Source organism: Magnolia sinica, chromosome 1, assembly GCF_029962835.1.
Source record: "Magnolia sinica isolate HGM2019 chromosome 1, MsV1, whole genome shotgun sequence".
Lineage (NCBI taxonomy): Eukaryota > Viridiplantae > Streptophyta > Magnoliopsida > Magnoliales > Magnoliaceae > Magnolia > Magnolia sinica.
In genome coordinates this window covers 129433112-129453333 of record NC_080573.1, presented here as the reverse complement: position 1 = coordinate 129453333, position 20222 = coordinate 129433112, and the positions used below count along the sequence as shown (strand labels likewise).

Below are 20222 nucleotides of genomic sequence, written 5' to 3'. Positions count from 1 at the left end.
TCTCTCTCTCTCTCTACCCATGTGAGAGTTTAACCTCTCTCTCTCTCTCTCTCTCTCTCTCTCTCTCTCTCTCTCTCTCTCTCCATTATGCACTAATGTATGTACCATAACATTGACATATAACATAATTTTGGTCCACCAACCTTTTTTTTTGGACCTGCCATCAGCCTGTTAGTTTACAATATTCCCCATGAACATGCAGTGGGTCCTTGATTTGGATTGCTGAGATCGGCATGCATGCAAGGAAGGTATGATTGGAAGTGTGCATGAGTTCTGTAGCTTGACCAGCTCGTGCACTGGGCTGAAATCAAGTTGGATGTGTGCCAAGATAAGAATGGAATCATCCAAAACAGCTTAAGGAGTAGTTCCAATAAAAGCTAAGATGATGGAGAGTACATTTAGATGGTTTGGACGTGTAATGAAGATTAGAGATGGCCGCTATAACATTACTGCCACTTACAACGCCAAACCTTCAAAAAGAAATCTCTCCCATACCACTTGTGCAGGACATGTAGGATGTTCATACCAACTACCAAGCAAACAGCTAAAAAATGAGGTAGGGTTATTTGCGACTCACAAAACAAAAGAAAGCACTCACCTACCACAACTTTAGCAAATGTTCCTGAATTTGGACAGATTGAGTTCTGTTAACAAAACAGAGAATTTCAAGAGAGCGATTTATAGGGGAGAACAGAGAGAAGTAAAGTGAGAGTTTAGGTGAGAGAATGAAAGCATCTAGTGGTGTATGGAATGGGAATTTCTGAACGCTAAAGAATCTAGCTAGCATTTCTAGACTTGGATGGGTTACCTTGGTGCATCGAAAGGTGCTTGATCGGGCAATCCTTTTGGTGCCTTTTGGAGTAATTTCTACATTTATATCTGCTATCATGGCTGCATACTACGGTTAACACAATGAGAGATGTTGTAGTACTCGCAACAGGAGTTCCAACGGCCGAGATTACAATCCAATTTGTTTCATGCAATCTCATTATTAAGACCGCTCCTGATCGGACCTGTGTGAGATCTGAGCTCGTAGATGTACCTGATTGACTTGGTGACACATTCTGGCGTTCTGGTCCATACATAATATGCCATAGCCACTCACCTGTCTCTTCTGAGAGAGAGGATGCATATAGCCATAGTTTATTTTCTTTTAAGGGCATGTTGGCTTTATTTTCTTTTTAGGGCCTGTAACGTGCTCCCCCATTTGCCAGCTAGATGTATGTGATATATGTACCCTATATGTTCAGAACCTCAACTAATTTGTTTGGACTCCATATGCTTGTGCATACGCATACGCTAGACATTGTCATACGTACATGCAAATGGTATGCCGCTTCTGCGTATACATAAGATCTTCAAAGTTGGGCTGGAAATGAAAAACTCAAATATCTCGTGTTTGGTATTTACCACCAATTTTGCACGGGTAAAGTTGTAAGCAACTGTATGAACTAGGTGTTGTTAGTTGAGGCCAACAAAATGTAGTCTTCTATACATACTCGTACCATCATACATGATAGTGGGTAGAAGCAGCCTGAAAAGTATGTCTAGAATATTATATGTATGGCTCCCATTTCCATCTGGTAGTTTAATTAGTCTAATCTACTGCATTCGCATGGTCACCTTATGTATGGCACCCATTTCCATCTTGATCCATAAAAGGCCTTTAATCTTATGTAGAGGCAAGGTGAGAAACGGAGAGGCCAAACCTTCATCCCGGGAGAGTACACATGTGGCGGTGAGGTCTTCCTTTTAAGTCAAGCCCTCAAATCTCTTTTAAGGCAAGCTACTACATCAGAAATTTGATTCGTCTTTATATCTGTGCACATTATATCGCAGGGTCGTTCAACCCTTCCCTTCTTTTGAGAATTGACTGTACTACGGGTTGTCTCCAAAGTGTTATGTGGTCCCATTAGGCTTTGGTGAGAGTTATTTGCACAATTTCAGGACTTGTGTCTACTTGCTGTCTCCGTCTTCTCGTCCTCGCCGTCTACTTGCAGATGCGAACGTCAACCAGTGGCTCAATCACCCCACAGATTGTTGTTAGGTCATCATATCTAAGGACAGGCTTCCCTCTTAATTTATTAGCTCTTGGATGGGACTGATATGACACATTCGTATAATTATCTATTTCTGAAATAATGATAAAAACTTAATAGGAGGGTGCAAAATATGTCGGTAATGTGGGACACATCTTAACTAGACATATGAGGTACCTGCATGTGCATGTACGTACGCATCCCATACTTTATATCAGTAGCTATGAAAATCTTTAGCTCAGGATCCCAACCAAATCCATTAATCGCTAGCATATCCTTAAGGTGATTTTAACTCAGCATCTAAATCCTACTTGCTTGAGGTCAAGCACTATCTTCCTTAGCGAGATATCTATTCCGAATTCACAGAACTTCTCTGGACTCCGCACAAAGATGCCTTGAATCCATAAGAAAATTAGAATAATTTTCAGAAATTCATAATAAATTAATTGATGATGAAAAACAAATTTCCAATCTCTTAAATGATAACATTGACTCTAGGAAGAAGTTTCACAATTAAAATACAACTAAAATTCATAGAAATTGCGACTTACTATGAATAGTAAACTTATTATTTGTAAATGATCACGATTACTAGTAGTGTGCATGGTTTTCGGCCAAAAATAGTAAGTGTCCTATTTGGCCAAACGATGATGTTCCTCTAACCATTCGAAATACTTTTCATGTTGTGCGCGGCTCCTAAATGCCAATGGATGAAGAATTATACTCAAATTAAAATTTACTATAAATAGGAAAAATAAAATTAAAACATGAATTCAACTGTGGATCTGATGGTATTTCACAAATTCACTATGCGCAACCTGGCATAGCCAGGTTGGGTGGCTAAAATAGCTCGTCCTACCCCAAAATCACATATGGTACGCCCAATAGCTCATTTCGGTTTGTGATATACATCCATTTTAAGTTTTGATGGTCCGGATCATCTCCGTCTTTTATCGGGCATTTTCTGGTCCTTGGCCATGAAACTGTCTGCGACCTACTCTACATCACATCATCATCAATCTGAATGAAAATTGTGGAGTATACAACAAGCAATCACAACTTTTACTTGTCTCAAACTTAAACACTGGTGTAGTTCATATTATTGAAAACCTAGCCTTGGTAGCCTAAAGCACATTTCAATTGCATTCCTCAATTGTGCAATGCAGTAATTAAACAATTCATTGTTTTGGAATTGCACCTTGTTCAATATTCCTACGGGTGGTAATGTACACTTTGGTATATGGTGCCATGAACTTAGGAAAGGTACATATCTACCATTAACTAAATAATATTTTTCCGTTCAAAAAATTTATATAAGAAGGATGATAATTACATAAGTAAGATAATTTTTTTAAGACCATCAAATTGCTTCCATTTGAATTATCCACCGTCTAAGAGCTTTTACCATGCGGTGGATCCCTAATCCAAAATTGCTATGACTTCACTATGTTGAAGCTTCGTTTTAACGTAGGAGGATTTGTAGAAAGTTGGGATTGAAAATGAAATGTATGAGAGAGCAAAAGTAGTAAATACTCCATAGGCCACCAGACTTCTAGGATTTCGCCAGATAAGAAGATTTCCCCGGAAAGCCCATGACAAGACATTGAAAAGCAAATACTGCTTGAGATCTTCTCTTGTTCATTATATTCAAATGATTATTAGCGGTAAGAATTGGAAGCTGATTGCATGGTGTGTAGACGTCACTAAATTCTGTGGGCCCCATCATAATGTATGTGTTATATCTACACTGTCCATCAATTTCGTGAGATCATTTTAAGTCATGAACGAAAAAATGAGATAGATTTGCAACTCAAGTGAACAATACCAGTGAGACAATCATTCCTACCGTTGAAACCTTCCTAGTGCCCATCATGACATTTATTTGCCATCCAACCTGTTCATGAGGTCACACAGACCAGGATGAAGAGAAAAAACAAATATCAGATTGATCTAGAGCTTCCGTGGCCTCCAAGAAGTTTTCAATGGTAGACGTTCAATCCCCACTGCTTTCTTTGGTTTGGTCCACTTGCGCTTCAGATCTGCCAAAATTTTGGGCTCATGCCCTGAAATGATCTGGTAAAATGAATGAATGTTGCGGATATAATACACGCACCATGGTAGGCCCATAGAACTTGGTAACATCAACACACCACGGACCTCGGTGGTGTGTGACCCATCATGCAATCCATTTCTGTAAGAATTACAGCCAAAACAATAAATTACAGGACAATCTCTTAATTAAGATGAATTTTTATTTTTAAAAACATCACCCGTCTTGAAAATCACGGTGAACAGACTCATTTGGTGGCCCACTCTTATTCGTTGAATCAGGCACTCCGTTGTCCGTTGATCTAATGGTGTGGCCGACCTGATTTCTTTTCCCTTTTGATCCTTCAACACATGACACGTGTGGGCGGGAAAGGTGAGACGGCGTGGATCTCGCATGCGCATGAACCCATAATCTCCCGTAACGAATCTCGTTACAATTCCTAGACGCTGAGGATATCTAGTTCAGACACAACATCCGCAAGCGCCAACCACAAACGCGCGTGTTGCCATGTTTATGAGATCGCGTACACTGGTGAAACGATACCGCGCGTCTTATACTAAAAATTATAGTGGCCCATCTCCTCGAACATATGTGGCCTACCTGATAAACGGACTGGATGGGTTTCTCAGTAACGAATATTCACGTGCCCCGGATCTCGTGCACACGTGACACGTGGCCACTTGTGCTGCGTTTGCATTTGGCGCTTGTAGATTCATGTGGACCCAGCATTTATCTTCGATATTTAAACGCGGACGTGAGGAGCACTTCCTAAATCGAGTTGATTGGACGGTCCCATTCCTCTTACTATCTCTCCGAGTTCGTTTTGCGCACGTTGCCTCGTGGGGCCGATCCATCGTCCATGCACTTGGGTGGGCCCTGATCCATTACGCATGCTTTGTAATAATTCTAACCATCTATATTTATAGATGAACCTGGACCGTTAAAATGAATGTTATTGCTTCACCACATCAATGGTCACGTTATCCTCTCAGCATGATCAAGAATGATAATGGCCCCACAAGATGGACGGCACCAACCATCAGATAATGCATGCAGGTCCCATGGAGCAGACAATGCTGATGAGCGTTACCTTTGATTCAGGCAACCAGAGGATGTGTGGGTAAGGATTAGGCGCGCTGGATCGGGAATGAGGAACGAATGGACGGAGAAAATGGAAACCACACCAACAAGATAAATAACGGCTAGGATCGTTGGTGATATTTAGAAGAAAGAGCAGATTTAGGTATGAAAAGCCTTTTTAACGGATAGGATCTAAGTTCCCTTCTAAGAGTATCAGATCCTGGACGATGAACACAACTTCCCGAACCAACGCGAGGGATGAGATTCGGTCTTCAACAAACTCCCCAACTCATCTATTTATTCGTACGTTCGTTTCTCTCGGCTCCGAATCGTTCTATCACTCCTCTTCGGAAAAAAAGAAGAAGAAAGAAGAAACAATTCCCAGAAGAAAGAAGAGAAGATGTCGTGGCAAATATACGTCGACGATCATCTGATGTGTGACATCGACGGTAATCATCTCACGGCCGCAGCGATCATCGGCCACGATGGAAGCGTCTGGGCTCAAAGCGCCGCCTTCCCTCAGGTAATCTCCTTGTCACCCTTTTCCTCTGGATTTTGTTTTTGGTATCTTTTTAGCTTTGTTTGAGTCGGATTCCCCTTTGGAGGTGGAATCGGATCGATCTGTTTGGGATGAGCATTGTTTTGATGGAATGTGGCTGCAAATTGATGTGATGATTTTGATTTCTCTTTCATGTTTGATCTTTTGCAATTTTAGGGTTTGATCTGTTCTGGTTTGGATTTCACTGATAATGAATTGGATCTGTCGTATCTGATTGAAAGCTGATAGAATGGATTTGATTGTATTTCAGTGGAATGTGATTTGATCTGATTCTTTTTTATTCGTGTATGATAGTTTTTGTTTAATATGTTGTAAGTAATTAGATTGATCTTTTTGTCTGAATTTATTGTAGGCATTTCTGTTTTCAGATCTTTTTTTTTTGGTTGAAGATCGGATTACTAGCTCGATCTCTTTTGATTTGATTAGCCTTGGGATGTTGATTGTGATAGAGATCTGTTATTTCCCTTAAGGGATTTGGTCAATTTGTGAATTAGATCAGTTCCGGCACTTAGATTGTAAAGCATTTTGCTATCTTTGGTTGCATTTGTTTTGGATGTTTTGCTCTGTGGTTTGTGTGAAGAGCTCCGGTCATCGATTTCACAACAGACATAATGGTGGTTGGGGATCATGATTAAGGCTAGGTTTAGATGCCCAGTTGATTTTGATTTCAAATATTAAGACGCAACAATGTGGAAGTGAATCACGATTGAGTATGCATTTGGTTGGAGCCTATAGCAGTGCTCTGTTTTAAACTTTGGTTCTTGCGTGATATTCTTGTTTGCTTGGAATAAGGTATTTTACATATAACCGCTTAACTTTTAGGCTATTGTCAAATAAAAGCATGCATTCAAAATATTTAAAGTAAAACACCTAACATTTACATCTTTAGACATTGAGCCGCTTGCTGTCATTAACCGTTAGGTTTATATACGGTTTATGAACAATATTTTTTAAAATAACAAAACTACCCTTGTTCAATCACCACTGTTTTCCTGTGGTGTGGTCCACTAGAGGTTTTGATCTACCTCATTTTTAGGCACATGCCCTAAAATGATCTTGAAAATTGAATGAACGGTGAGGATAAAAATATACATCATGTAGGGGCTCACAGAGCACTGTAGTAGCAAGATCGCTCCTAGAGGAAGGGCTTGTGTGGTCTACCATGTACGCGGACGCCGACTGGGCTTTCGCGGGGAGTTCTTGTCCTGGGAGCCTAGGTGGGGCCCACTGAGATGTTTGTGAGAAATCCACCCGTCCAAACATTTTTCAAGATCATTTTAGGACGTTTGATAAGAAATGAGCAAGTTCCAAGATTCAAGTGGGCCGCAGGAGGGAAAACTGGAAAAAGAATTGCCTACAGTTGAAACCTTTCAGGCTCCACCTTGATATTTACAAGCCAGCCAAACCCTTTATAAGGTCATTCCCTTCAGGATGAACTGAAAACGTGAAAAACTTGCCTGATATAAAACTTTTGTGGCAATACGAATGTTTCAACCGTAGTTGTTCAATCCTCACTGTTTCCTCTTATGTGGATCACTTGGATCCTGCAGCCGGCTCAATTTTTGGTGGCATGTACTTAAATGAGCTTGCAAAACGGATGGACTCAAACATCATGGTGGGGCTTCCTAGGTTCCCAGTGTAGAATCTCTGAGAGGCTTCCATGGTGTGTTAACATCACCGAGTTTGGTGGGCGCACCATGATGTATGTGTTATATTCACAGTCTATTCATTTTGTAAGGGCAAACTTTCTTAGGGCCCGCACTGGAGAAGGTACTGGGGAAGATAATGCCTTCAAACTTTCTAGGGCCACTACGGTGTTTATTTGCCATCTAACCTGTTTATAAAGTCGCAGCGTACTGAATATATGAAAGACCAAATGCCAATTTGATCCAAATCTTACGCCGACAAATGTTCCCCAAAAAGAAGCAGATACAAACTTTACGTGGACCACACCACAGGAAACAGTCGTTGTTGAATTCCCACCGTTAGGAACTTCACGGGGCCCACCAGAATGTTTATTTTCCATTCAACCTGTTGATAAGGTCACTAAGGCCTGGATAAATAGACCACACAAATATCAGCTTAGATCCAAGACTTTTGATCCCACGGTAAGTTTTTATTATTTGATTACCACTGTTTTGTGTACCATGGTCCACCTGAGATTGGCTATACTTCATTTTTGGGATCATGCCCTAAAATGAGTTTTCAAAACGGCTGGACGGCATGGATATAAGGCATATACATCAAGGTGGGCCACACAGTCACGAGCCCACCCACCTCGGTGGAGATCTACCGAAGCATACGCATCCCATAATGTTTTACCCCCACCAGTACGCGAGCCGGCGTCCCATGTTTTTACACGCAAACTTCCTAGGGCCCACCCCGATGTCTATCAGGGCCATCCAACCGGTTGATAAGGCCACACAGACGTGGACGAAGGGAAGACACAAAATCAGCTCCATCTGAACTTCCATGGCCCCAACATGTTTTTAATGATAGGCATTTCATCACCAGCATTTTCCAGGGCGAAGTCTGCTTCAAATCTGGCTCATTTTTGGGCTCGTGGCCTAAAATAAGAGCGCAAAAATGGATGGCGTCAATCATAGATATACATAAAGGTGGGTCCGTGGAATCCTCGACATGCCTGCCATTTCAATGGGTGTAACCGTAAAAAAAATAAAGAGTGTAAGAGCAAATCCGTTATTTAGTCATTTAGACAAGCAAACAGCTCAATTCCATATTTTTCTTTAAATATTTTGAAAACACGTGTTTATCCGTCCATCCGGGAATATCCTAGAAGGCAGGTTGTTATAAGGAAAAATCCCAATAAATAAAGATTATTCGTCTATTGTTTATTGAAAGCCCATAAGTAATCACAATTTGGGTAGCCCACACCGTAGTGGGATTTTACCACCTATGGATGCTCAAACCTTTGACCTGGTGTTGAAACTCCCGAGAGTCTACCACCGGAGCAAGAGTGAGGATCCACTTCAAAGGTAGCCCAATTCTTCTTCATTTTCAAGGGTAGCTTTGACTTCTTTCTTCTTTTTTCCGTTTTCTTTCTATTGTATTTATTTTTTCTTTTCTTTTCTTTCTTTCCTTTTTCTTTTTGGAATGCTATTGCAACATGTGCACATCTCTTGGGAGTTCTATTGGACACGCACTAAAACATCTCTAATGGTGCATGTGGAAGTTATGTGTGGTAATCAGGACTATTGAGTTGGTTAGCCACCATATTGATGGGGTATATGCCATAAACAAAGGAGATTATACTGCTTTAGTTATCTGAGCAGTGGTCAGAAAAGGTAATGCTCACTTAAAACAGAGCAATGGATCAACAATGGACGAAAACTGTCAGCAACTGGATGGTCAGAATTGGGGATGGATATAGAATGACTGCTGGCCCACCAGATCAATACTCCCAATCACCGCATCTACAGGAAAACACCCAATCACCTTACATATTTGCCACGTTCTGGCAAAGAACTGCATATGACTTGTATGGAACTTGTGTCACATTAATGTTCTCATGTTTCTCTGCGGTATTTGTAGCGTAAATTGTTGTTAATATTCAAGATTTCATTATTTGATCTTGATTGATTTGATGAAAACCTCTGCTTTATTTATTTGATGTTGGATTTAATGCTTTTTTTGAAGTTGTTATTATTTCAAGATCATTTAGTTTGATTGGTGAAAACAATACATGTTGAAAATAAAATTTCCAAAAAGAAAATACAAAAGAAGTCAAGAGGACTTATGGAAATTTGAGTCGAGTTGAGGCATGATTTAGAATCACTCGGCTTGAAGTTGAATTTGCCTTCCTTAGACCAGGATCAAACCACGTGTTGTTTCAACTTAAACCAATAAGCAGACTCAGTAAACCAAAATCAAAGAACTGGATATTTGAGAAAGGAAGACTAGAAAGGAAGACTTGATTGATTTTGGATTGCATGAAAATTGAATTAAGAGAAGTCTATTTATAGACTTTGAATGGACTAGAATGGGGTGTTAAAATCCTTTCAAAAGGGTTAGGTCTGTTGTGTCCAGGGTATCCCAAATCGGTTACGTATCGGCCGTAACGGCCGATACGTAACGGTAACGGTGGGACCCGTTACGCGATATGGGGTTGAAACGACCGTTATGGAATTCTGTGACCATAACGGCCATTACGAACCCGTAACAGCTGTTATGGGCCTTGACAAAAAAAAGAAAAGAAAAAACTTACCTTTTTTTCCTTTCTTTTCTTCTTCTTCTTCTCTTTCTTCTTCTTCTTCTTCTTCTTCTTCTTCTTCTCGAGCGGCTGCGGCTGCGCCCGGCTGCTTCCTGATCTTCTTCTTCTTCTTCCTCTCTCTCCCACTCTCTCTCTCGCTCTCTCTCTCTCAATCTCTTCTTTCCCTCTTTTTCTTTTCTTTCTTTCCCTTTTTTTTTCTTTTTGTTTCCCTCTCTCTCCTTTTTTTTTTTTTATTTATTTGCAGTGGCTGACTGCCGTGGGTACGTGTCACGCAAAAGACGAGCGCTGACACTCCTCGAGCTCCGAGTTGTACGAACGGTTCAAAAGGAGATCAAAGTTATATGGGCTCGACAGTGATGTATTTATTACATCTACACCGTTCACCTATTTTCAGAGATCATTTTAGAGCACTAGCGAAAAAATGAATTATATCCAGAGATCATCTGGACCACACCAAAATAGCAGCAGGCATAATGATTTTCACGGTTAAATGATTTTTAGGGCGCACGGTAACGTTTATTTTCCATCCAATCAGATTAGACCCGAGTGGGCCTCACCGTAATGTATATATTTTATCCATATCGTCCATCCATTTTGCCACGTCATTTTAAGTCGGGATTCAAAAAATTAGTAATATCCAAATCTCAGGTGGACCACATCATAGGAAATAGTGGTTATAGAATACTTACCATTAAAATTTTCCTAAAGTCTACTGTAATGTTTATTTTCAATCTAAGCTATTAATTGAGTTACATTGACGTGGATGAAGGGAAAACACACATGTTAGCTTGATCTAAAACTTTTTTAGCCCCCAATAAATTTTTAACGGTGAACATTTAATTATTATTGTTTCCTACAGTGCAATCCACCCAAGCTTTGGATGTGCCTCATTTTTGGGCTCATGCTCTAAAATTATTTAGCAAAATGGATGGACGGTGTAGATATAACACATTCATCACGGGTGAGGCCCAAAAAACTTTGACACGTGTGTTGCACTTTATATCTGAGTCCCTCCTAATTCAAGCCTTAAAAAATTGTACACGAGACATATATTAACTTGAAATTTGACAATTAAATTATGGACTGCAATTGCTAACTCACAATGCCAAAATTAAATTATTTGAATAGTTTTAATTGTTAATTTGTGAACTTTTATTTTTAAAAATAGGGCCTTTTGATTTTTATTTTTTATTTTTATGATTCACTATCCAATAAACATCCACCAATTTATAAGTGGGATAATGACAATAAATGGCATGAATTTGAGGCTGATTTGGAGAATAAATTGGTCCTCCAAGTCAGCTCCAAATTGGCAACGCCATCTACCTGAATTTAATTTCATTTTTTTAAAGAACTATTGGGAGAAATGATAACAAGATGTTAAGTATATAAATTACATATTTAAAAAATTAAATATATGAATTTTTTAGTCAAATTCAAGTTACCTGGTTAAAAAATTAATCAGACAGGCCGATACAACTTCTTACCAAAGAGTGGACCGTTACACTACCATAAACATGTTCCAATTTATAAATGAATGCATATTTGGAATGCTTAGAATATTCTGGATTTAATCCATATTTTTTCATATTTTTTTAGCAAAAAAAAAAAATTGCGCCATGCGCCATTACAGGCCGTTACGCCCCCGTATCGCCGTTACGCCCCCGTATCCGTATTGGTTTCGGAGGGCACTGTTACGCCAACCGATACCGATACGGGACACTTTGGTTGTGTCTAAACCCAACTAGTGTGGTAGACTGATACATCTTTCTACTTGAAAACAAGGGGATGTGTGAGTAGGCTATATGTGAGTACACTCGCATTATCCCGTGGGGTGCGCATGTACACATGCAAACCTGCACATGCATGCACAAACCTGCACCCCTGGCGCGGCCTGACTTGGTGCATGCACGAGCCATGGCCCCGGCCTGGCACAACTTAGTGCGCGCATTGCAAAGAAATGATCCAACAACCATACCCACGTCCCTTGAAGGCCTAAGCCTTCCACAACACTTTCTACCTATAAATATTTTAGAAATCCAAGGGATTTCTGATGTGGGACTATCCTCAAGGAAACACATATGCAGAATCAAAAGATTCGAATGAAATATTTTGCGGGAAAGTTTTAGTGAAAAATTTTAAAACACCCAAAATTTAGAATATAGTAAAAATATAATAATATACCACATTTTTTAAAATTTAAGACACTACGGGGTAGGGTGGAAGAGTTTTGCATGACACTTCGGGGTAGGTTGGAAGAGTTATGCATTGGTGTTGATGATGTCTATAGACTTTAATCAGCACCAGGGTAAGTAAGAAAGGTTTGCAAAAGTCAGATGCCAATTGTCCTTTAACATGATTCCTTCAATGTAAATTGGCTATATACACTAGTAACACAACTTTTCTGTTATTAATTGCTTTGCAGTTCGATGCTTTTTGGCCATGCACTATTACTCGAATTTCATGAGTGTCTAGAGAATTAGCATATGTTCTTATAGAAAGTAGCTCCACCTCCACACTAATATAGATGAATTACGTGTACGCAATAATTCGGTACACTACCAATATATGTAATATAGATTTATTAAGAAAAAAAACTTACCCCTACACATTGCAGCTTATACTGCCTACACTATAGAAGCGGCATAAATATAACCGTGCTCAAATGTCTCTTAGTGTCTTGTTATTTACTAATTAAAAACATATCTCATGGGAGCTCCGCTTGCATAGGTTAGGTTGTTGATATGAGTAGCCTATTCTTTTAAGCTTAGCTCCAGTCTTTTTGATGCATCGATGACCACCTTTTTAGAGAGTTCTTAATGTAGGGGCATTTTCACACCGAGCTTGAGTGGGGTAACCTGTGGGATGCGGGGACACATTCGGGGTGGGCGGCCTGTGTGAGGCGGGCTGAGGCAGTACCCATGTGATGTGGGGCCCACGAGGAGGTTCGATTAAGGTCCTAACCCATGTGATGTGGGCCCTGAGTTATAAGAAAAATGGATTAATTCGCCATGCTCTATCAGTTCGAGCTTTTAGAGAAAGTGGTTAATTGTCTCGCATTAAAGTGGTATTAGTGGGAGGTTTCGTGTTCGAAACTCCTCACCGGAGGTAATTAATGCATGAGTATTTTTACACTGGGCTCGAGTGGGGTCGTATGAGACGGTACCCATGTGATGTGGGGCCTATAACGGGGGATTGGCTGAGGTCCTAACCCATGCGATGTGAGGTTTGGGCTATGAGATAAGGGGATTAATTTGCCATGCTCTATCAGTTGTGCAACGAATTTTTCATTATGTTATGGCAGATTCTAATGTCTCATTTTACTATTATATATTTTACTTTTGGCCTTTAATGTAGGTGCTTGGCAATCAGAATGTAAAGATATATTTAAAATGAGGATTGGCCATAGAGTTCTATTAACTAAGAGGTTTCTAAACCACGCAACTTTTGATCCTGCTTTTTCTAAAGTAATGAACTTGGATTCCATAGTGGACCAAGTGATACAGGTTTGCTTGCTAGACCTCTAAGAGACTGTTCTTCACTTTCAATGAAAATATATCTACTAGTGGATTTAGTTTCATCTGAATTAGTGATCAAGATAGCATCACATTTTCCTTCTAATATAGCAGGAAAACTAATATAATTTATACCATATGTAATAGTTCCTTTTATATATCTTAGAATTTTAGACAAAACATTTCAATGTTCATATTCAAGATTGTGTGTATATCTATTTAACCAGTCTACTTCAAAAATTATGTCTGATCTAGTGCAGTACATTAAATACATTAGGCTACCAATTATTTGAGAATATTCTAGTTGATATATATATATATATATATATATATATATATATATATATATATATATATATATATATATATATATATATATATATGTATCTTTTATTAGAGTTAACATAAAGTGTAGTAATAGACAAACAGTCAAAGTAGTTAAATCTTCTTAAGGAGTTTTTTTTTTTTTTTTTTTTTAATGTAATGAGATTGGATAAGAAGAAACCACCATTCCTCTTGATCACCTTGGCTCTTAATCATATCACATTGGCTTCTCCAAAGTCTTTTAATGTCAAAGTTTAAAGATAATAATTTCTTAGTGAATTGACTAATTTAATATTGCTTCTAAAGATAAAGCATATCATCTACATATATACATCATTTAGTTAATATTCATTTGATTTAATGACATTATTAGAATTTTCATATCATTGTTTAGGGGCTTGTTTCAGACTATACAATGATTTAACTAACTGATAAACTTTATTTTCATTACCTAAAACTTTGTAACCTCAAGCTGTTCCACACACACACACACACACACACACACACACACACACACACACACATATATCTTCTTCTAATTTTTATTTAGAAATACAGTTTTAACATTCATTTACTATACTATTAGTTTGTGTATAGACATTATTGCTATTAAGACCCTAATGGCTATAATTTTAGTTATAGAGAAATAGGTGTCAAGTTAACCAATCCCTTTATTTTCTTTAAAGCCTCTAACAACTAACCTAGTTTTAAATTTATCAATGGTTGCATTTAATTTTAGTTTTTTTTTCTTAAATATTCATTTGTAAACTATTAATTTATTTACAGGTGGTAGGTTTACAAGTTTCTAGGTATCATTGAATATTATAGATAGAATTCATCATTCATTGCCTTTTTCCAAAAGGTTGTATGGAGTGAGTTAAGTGCTTTTGTATATGTTAGTAGGTCATCTTCTATTAAGAAGATATAAAAATAATCTTTTAAGTTTCTTTCATAACTCCTTTTCTTCTACTTAGTTCTAGTCGTTCTTTATTTTTATCTTCTATATTTTTACTAGTTGATGCAATTTTGTTTCACCAATTTTTATGCTATTTCCATTGACTTAGATTTCACAAGAAGTATACTTTTGAAAAACTTTCCATCTCTTGCTTCGATTATATTATTTAGATATAGAATATTATCTTTAGATTTTAAAACTTTGCATCTATATGTTGTGCTATGTTTTGTATATTCTATAAACATACAGTCAATTGTTTTAGGACCTAATTTCATTTTCTTAATTTTTGATAACAATACTTTAACAGAACACCCCCACACTTAAGATATTTATAACTTAAAGTGCAGTTTTTTCAAAGTTCATATAATATTTTTTTTCAATTGTCTTATAGAGTATCCTATTTTGAATATAATAGGAAAATAGGATTACTTCTTCCCACATTTTAGAGGGCAAGCCAAAACTATTTATCATAGCATTAATCATTTCTTTTAATATTTATTCCTATGTTTCGCAATTCCATTTTGTCCTGATATATGAGTAGTAGTTTCGTAAATTATTTCTTCTTTTCATAAAGTTTTTTAAATTGGAGAGCTTCATACTCTTCTTCTTTATTGGCCTGTCTTTTAATTTTCATATTCAATTAGTTTTCAACTTCAGTTCTATATTTAATAAAAAAATAATAATAAAGCTTAAGCTCTATTTCTAAGTAGATATACTTAAGTGTATCTTAAGTATATCTACAAACATAACATGGCATCTTTTATCAGTTGGGTTTACACACACACACACACACACACACACACACACACACACACTCACTCACTCACGCTATTGGAATTTCACCACCTATGGATACTCGAACCCTTGACCGGGTGTTGAAACTCCTAAGAGTCTACCACCCGAGCAAGAGTAAGGATCCTATCAGTTGGGTTTAAACCCAATAGACCTAACCTTTTTGAAAGGTTGTTTTAGCATCCCATTCGAGTCCTTTTGAAATCATTCAATAGACTTTTTTTAATCTGGTTTTCACACAATCAAAATCAATCAAGTCTTTGTCTCAAATCCTTGATTCTTTGGTTTTGGTTCACTGAGTTGACTTATTAGTTCAGGTTAAAACCACAAGTGATTCGAGCTTATGTACAATGAGTTCACCACTTTGATTGGGTTATAGTCGTTGTATCTTGAAGGTTGATTGTCGAAAATTCCTGTTACACTTAGAATGTGGTCCAAGGAGGACAAATTCAACTTCAAGCCGAGTGATTCCAAATCACACCTTGACTTGACTTGATTCAAATTTCCACAAGTCTTCTTTCTTCTTTGTATGTTCTTATTTGAAATTTTATTTTTAATGGTGTATATTGTTTTCAACTATTAAACCCAAGTAGTTTGCATGAATTAAAGTCTTCCATTTTCTAGTTTAGTTCTTGATTTGAATGATTTTATTATTGATTTTTATCTTACCATCTATTTATTTTTCTTTAAAATTGTTTATAGTAGGCTATTTCAATCATACCAATGATGCTATGAACCCTTTTACCAATTATCTTGAAAATTTCTTATTTATCAAAAGAAAAAGCAATTATGAGTGTTTGTTGTCATTCAGTCTTTTGATATTTTGTGCTTGTATTCTATGCTCAATTGGGTTCTGGGAGATTGTCTTGCATTAGCAACAATTTATTTATTTCTCTTCTTTTTGTTCTTGTCTCTTGATGAGCGAACACATGTTCATGCCTTCCATCTCACATTCTTCGAAATGAGGGCCATAAACATCCCCAGTACTTGAATTTTTAAAGTGCAGATGCTGGATCCGTGATGTATCCTGTATTCATGTGGTATCTGGGTAACATTTTACCTATCCTGTATTCATGTGGTATCTGGGTAACATAGTTTTATGTAAATATGCATAGAAATTATAAAGTTGCATTATGGCATTTTTGGCTTTTTGGCATGAACACTATGATCTCTTCCCTTGTATTTGTTTCTACAATTTAGCTATTAAATCTTGTAGAGTGTTTCTTGTTCACATGTCATATTATGGTTGTTTGCGTGATAGCTATTAACTTGGATGTGTCTATGTTTTACGTGTAGTTTAAGCCCGAAGAGATCACCGGTATTATGAATGACTTCAATGAACCGGGGTTCCTTGCCCCCACTGGCTTATTCCTTGGGGCTACGAAGTACATGGTAATCCAAGGAGAGGCTGGATCTGTGATCCGTGGAAAGAAGGTGATGTGTTTGTTTGAGCTAAATTAATATACTTTCATGTTTCTTTCTTTTCTTTATTTCCAGAGCATTGATTCTTTTCAGTTCACTAAGAGGATTTTTTTTTTTTTTTTTTCTTTTTCCTCAGGGATTTTTACGTAATACTACATCATTAATATGTTATTTACATTCTGCTACCTATTTAAATTAAGTTTTCATGAAGCTACTCAAGTTAGTTGTCAACTTGTTTTTTTTTGGGTTAGCATGTCAGTACACACCCATGTCAGTACACACACTCCAAGTTAGCCACCCCCACTAGGGATAGATACCAAGACCTCAAGTGTTGAAACGAGGTATCTCCACTCAGTCTGCCAGTGAACTTGTCATAGCGGTACTAATGTGTTTTTTTTTTTTTTTTTCCGTAAACGACAAAATTGCCCATTTAACTTGATTAATGAAGTAGCTTAATGAAAAGTTAATACCGAAATGAAGCCCATTGGCAACAATGAGATTCTAAAAAGGGATAGCCTTTCTATCTTGGAAGATGCTAATTGCGAAACCCGCAAATTTAACTTCCAAAAGTCAACATTTCAGAACCCACTGCATGGAACCTCTTCTTCTACCATTTTTAATGGGGAAAAAATAAAAGCCGAAGGTCTATTTTCAACAAAATCCAATTACAATCCCGCATTTTAATGAGATTAGGTTTCTTGCATTGAATGAAAAAGGAAATTAAAAAAAAAAAAAAAAAAAACCAACTTCCAGGAGACAATTTCAAAGAAAACCCACTTCACCAAACTTCTTTTGCAATTTTTACAATTTCAATGTGATAGAAATTCAAAATAAATGCCTATTTTTCCAACAAAATCCAATCCTTTAACTTAACGAAGTAAGAAACGATGTGCAACTCAAACAAATCAAGATATGAAAGAAAACCCATTCCATCCCAAACTGCTCAATTCGAAATTTCGATGGAGGAAAATAAAAACCAAAGCAAAGGTTATATGCATGTTTGATTTGAGTTAATGACATATCTACAGTGGGGCCCACGACTTGGATGGTTTAATTTGAGTTAATATACACGGCAATGGACAATTCTGGGTTCCTGCATATCAACCATCTCCCTCTGACAGAGTATAAAATAAAACCTCCCTTCTCAAAATTATCAACAACATCCGCATCTTACCTGTATATCTAATTCTTCGAAGGGATTACATTATTGACTGACACTTCAACTCCCATCCCTTTTATTTTCTTTGATGCATTGGGCAGGGTTCCGGCGGCATCACTATAAAGAAGACCAGCCAAGCTCTAATTTTTGGGATCTACGAGGAGCCCTTGACTCCTGGCCAGTGTAACATGATTGTTGAGAGGATGGGTGATTACCTCATTGACCAGGGCCTGTAGAGAGCTCTTCAGATTCCACACTATTTCATTTCTTTTCTTGATTCGTGTTTCTCTCTTTATTCCTTCCCCCCCCGCCCCCCAGTTTGGGCTTTCGTTTTTCCTTCTGTGTCCATGGACTGGCTCTGGAGTTTGTTTTGCAGACAATAAACCTCGTGAGGACGAAAGAGTAGTTATGGTGTCCTCTAAAGGGGGCCTTCTGATCTCCTCATCACCCTTCACATTTTTCCCCCCCTCTTTCTTCAATTTATGTGTATTATAACTACTGTTTGCAGCTGAGTTTTGCATATCCGAAGTCTTTTGATATTCTGTTGGGCCTTGCAATATTAGCTTCAGGTGCCATTTTAGCTTGGTTTTATTTTTCTTATTCGTGGGTCGTTTTCGCATGTCTTTAGGTTGTCCACCTTCTGGCAACCATGGTTCAATGATCGAAGCCATTGATTTGATGGGCCTCACGTTGGATGCTTGATGCACTGAACATCACCTGAAATTATTGACTCTTCAATAGCTTGCCTAGAAATTGGCGGTTAAAAATGAGCAATCGCTCGTGTGCTCAACCTAAGTCAAGGCCAAAAATTTTATGGCTAGGATTGCGTTGATCTGGATGACATTTTGTACATGAGCAATCCACATCAATGCTCAAGGTCTATCTTATCAATGGTTTGGATCTGACTTCCACAACATACTGTAGATTATTCATGTGGTGGGCTCACACTTGAATCTTGACAGCGGCATGCACAAAAAGATTCCAGAGATTGGAAGATCTCATCATCACCATCATCAGCTAAGCCGGCGACATGAATCCTTTTATGCCATTCAAGGGCCATAACCTTCACTTATGCCATACACCGTTGGTCTTTGTATTTTTCAATGTGAATTCCTGTATTTTGAGAAATGCTCCTTAGTGCTCTCAGGTTGCATCGGTTCAGTTAGCCTAATCAATTGATCTGAACTGACATCAAGTCCACAACACATTTCTAAGGCTACCATCCAAAGATTGCAGTAATCCGATGATCCAATACATCCTCAGTTTGGCCTTATTTCTATAACCATTCTTTTTCTAGGCAATGGATGGGATGTTTATGGTTGCCTAACAAAAGCCATTCTTTAGAATCATAAGCAATACATGATACATTCAATCTACTAGATAGATCACATTGTTGATCAGATAGATCAAAGACCATTGACCAAATAGTTAATATTCGTCGGATTGGTTTCATGCTTGCATGGTTGCGGACCTAGCCAATTGATTGGATAGCAAGTGTCCCAATGCAACTAAATGCAACTAGGAGCACTATAACTAATATTGTTCTATGAGCATCTTAGTAATTATATTGTTCAATGAGTATGTTAGTATTTCCCCTCCTAGGGCCTGTCTGGATTCATGAAAAGTAAAGAAAACATCAGTTTTTTAGAATTCACTTATATTGTTTGTTAAGCCTTTTTTGGGAGTACGTGGCAAATACCATTTTTTCCACTTCTCACTTTCTTTGTTGAAAAATAAATATATTAGTTTCTTACATCTGCTCCTAAACAAGGCATTCTCCTTGATGAAAGGAAAATGAGTTTCTTTGAGGGATAAAGCTCATATGTACTCTCATCCATCTTTAATGGCACCGGACGTGCCAATGTACCCAACGAGCCATTGTACATCTTTCGTTATGCTAGGCAAGTGCTACTTGCCAATGTTCCATATATTACCATCCATTTTCTCTTTCACCTCACATGTGTAAAGTGTCCACATGTGCTAATAGGCCACATGTGAAACTATCCATCTTTTCTTGCACTCCATATGTGCTGATGTGCTACATGTTACCACCATTCTTCTATTGCTCCCCACATGTGTAAAGTACTCCGCATGCT

The 20222-nt window shown here is 37.9% G+C and overlaps 1 protein-coding gene and 1 long non-coding RNA gene across 2 annotated transcripts; both read left to right on the top strand.

The window, feature by feature from the left end:
• Positions 1-22: 22 nt before the first annotated feature.
• LOC131258348 (uncharacterized) lies at positions 23-1997 on the top strand. The gene is made up of 3 exons (XR_009178067.1): positions 23-248; positions 1681-1743; positions 1840-1997. It is a non-coding gene; the product is annotated as an uncharacterized LOC131258348 (long non-coding RNA).
• A 3495-nt stretch (positions 1998-5492) lies between these two features.
• LOC131258325 (profilin) lies at positions 5493-18408 on the top strand. Its single transcript, XM_058259574.1, has 3 exons — positions 5493-5692; positions 16842-16979; positions 18228-18408. The coding sequence occupies exons 1-3, from the start codon at positions 5570-5572 to the stop codon at positions 18360-18362; spliced, it is 396 nt and encodes a 131-aa protein (XP_058115557.1). The 5' UTR covers positions 5493-5569; the 3' UTR covers positions 18363-18408.
• The last annotated feature ends 1814 nt before the right edge of the window (positions 18409-20222 follow it).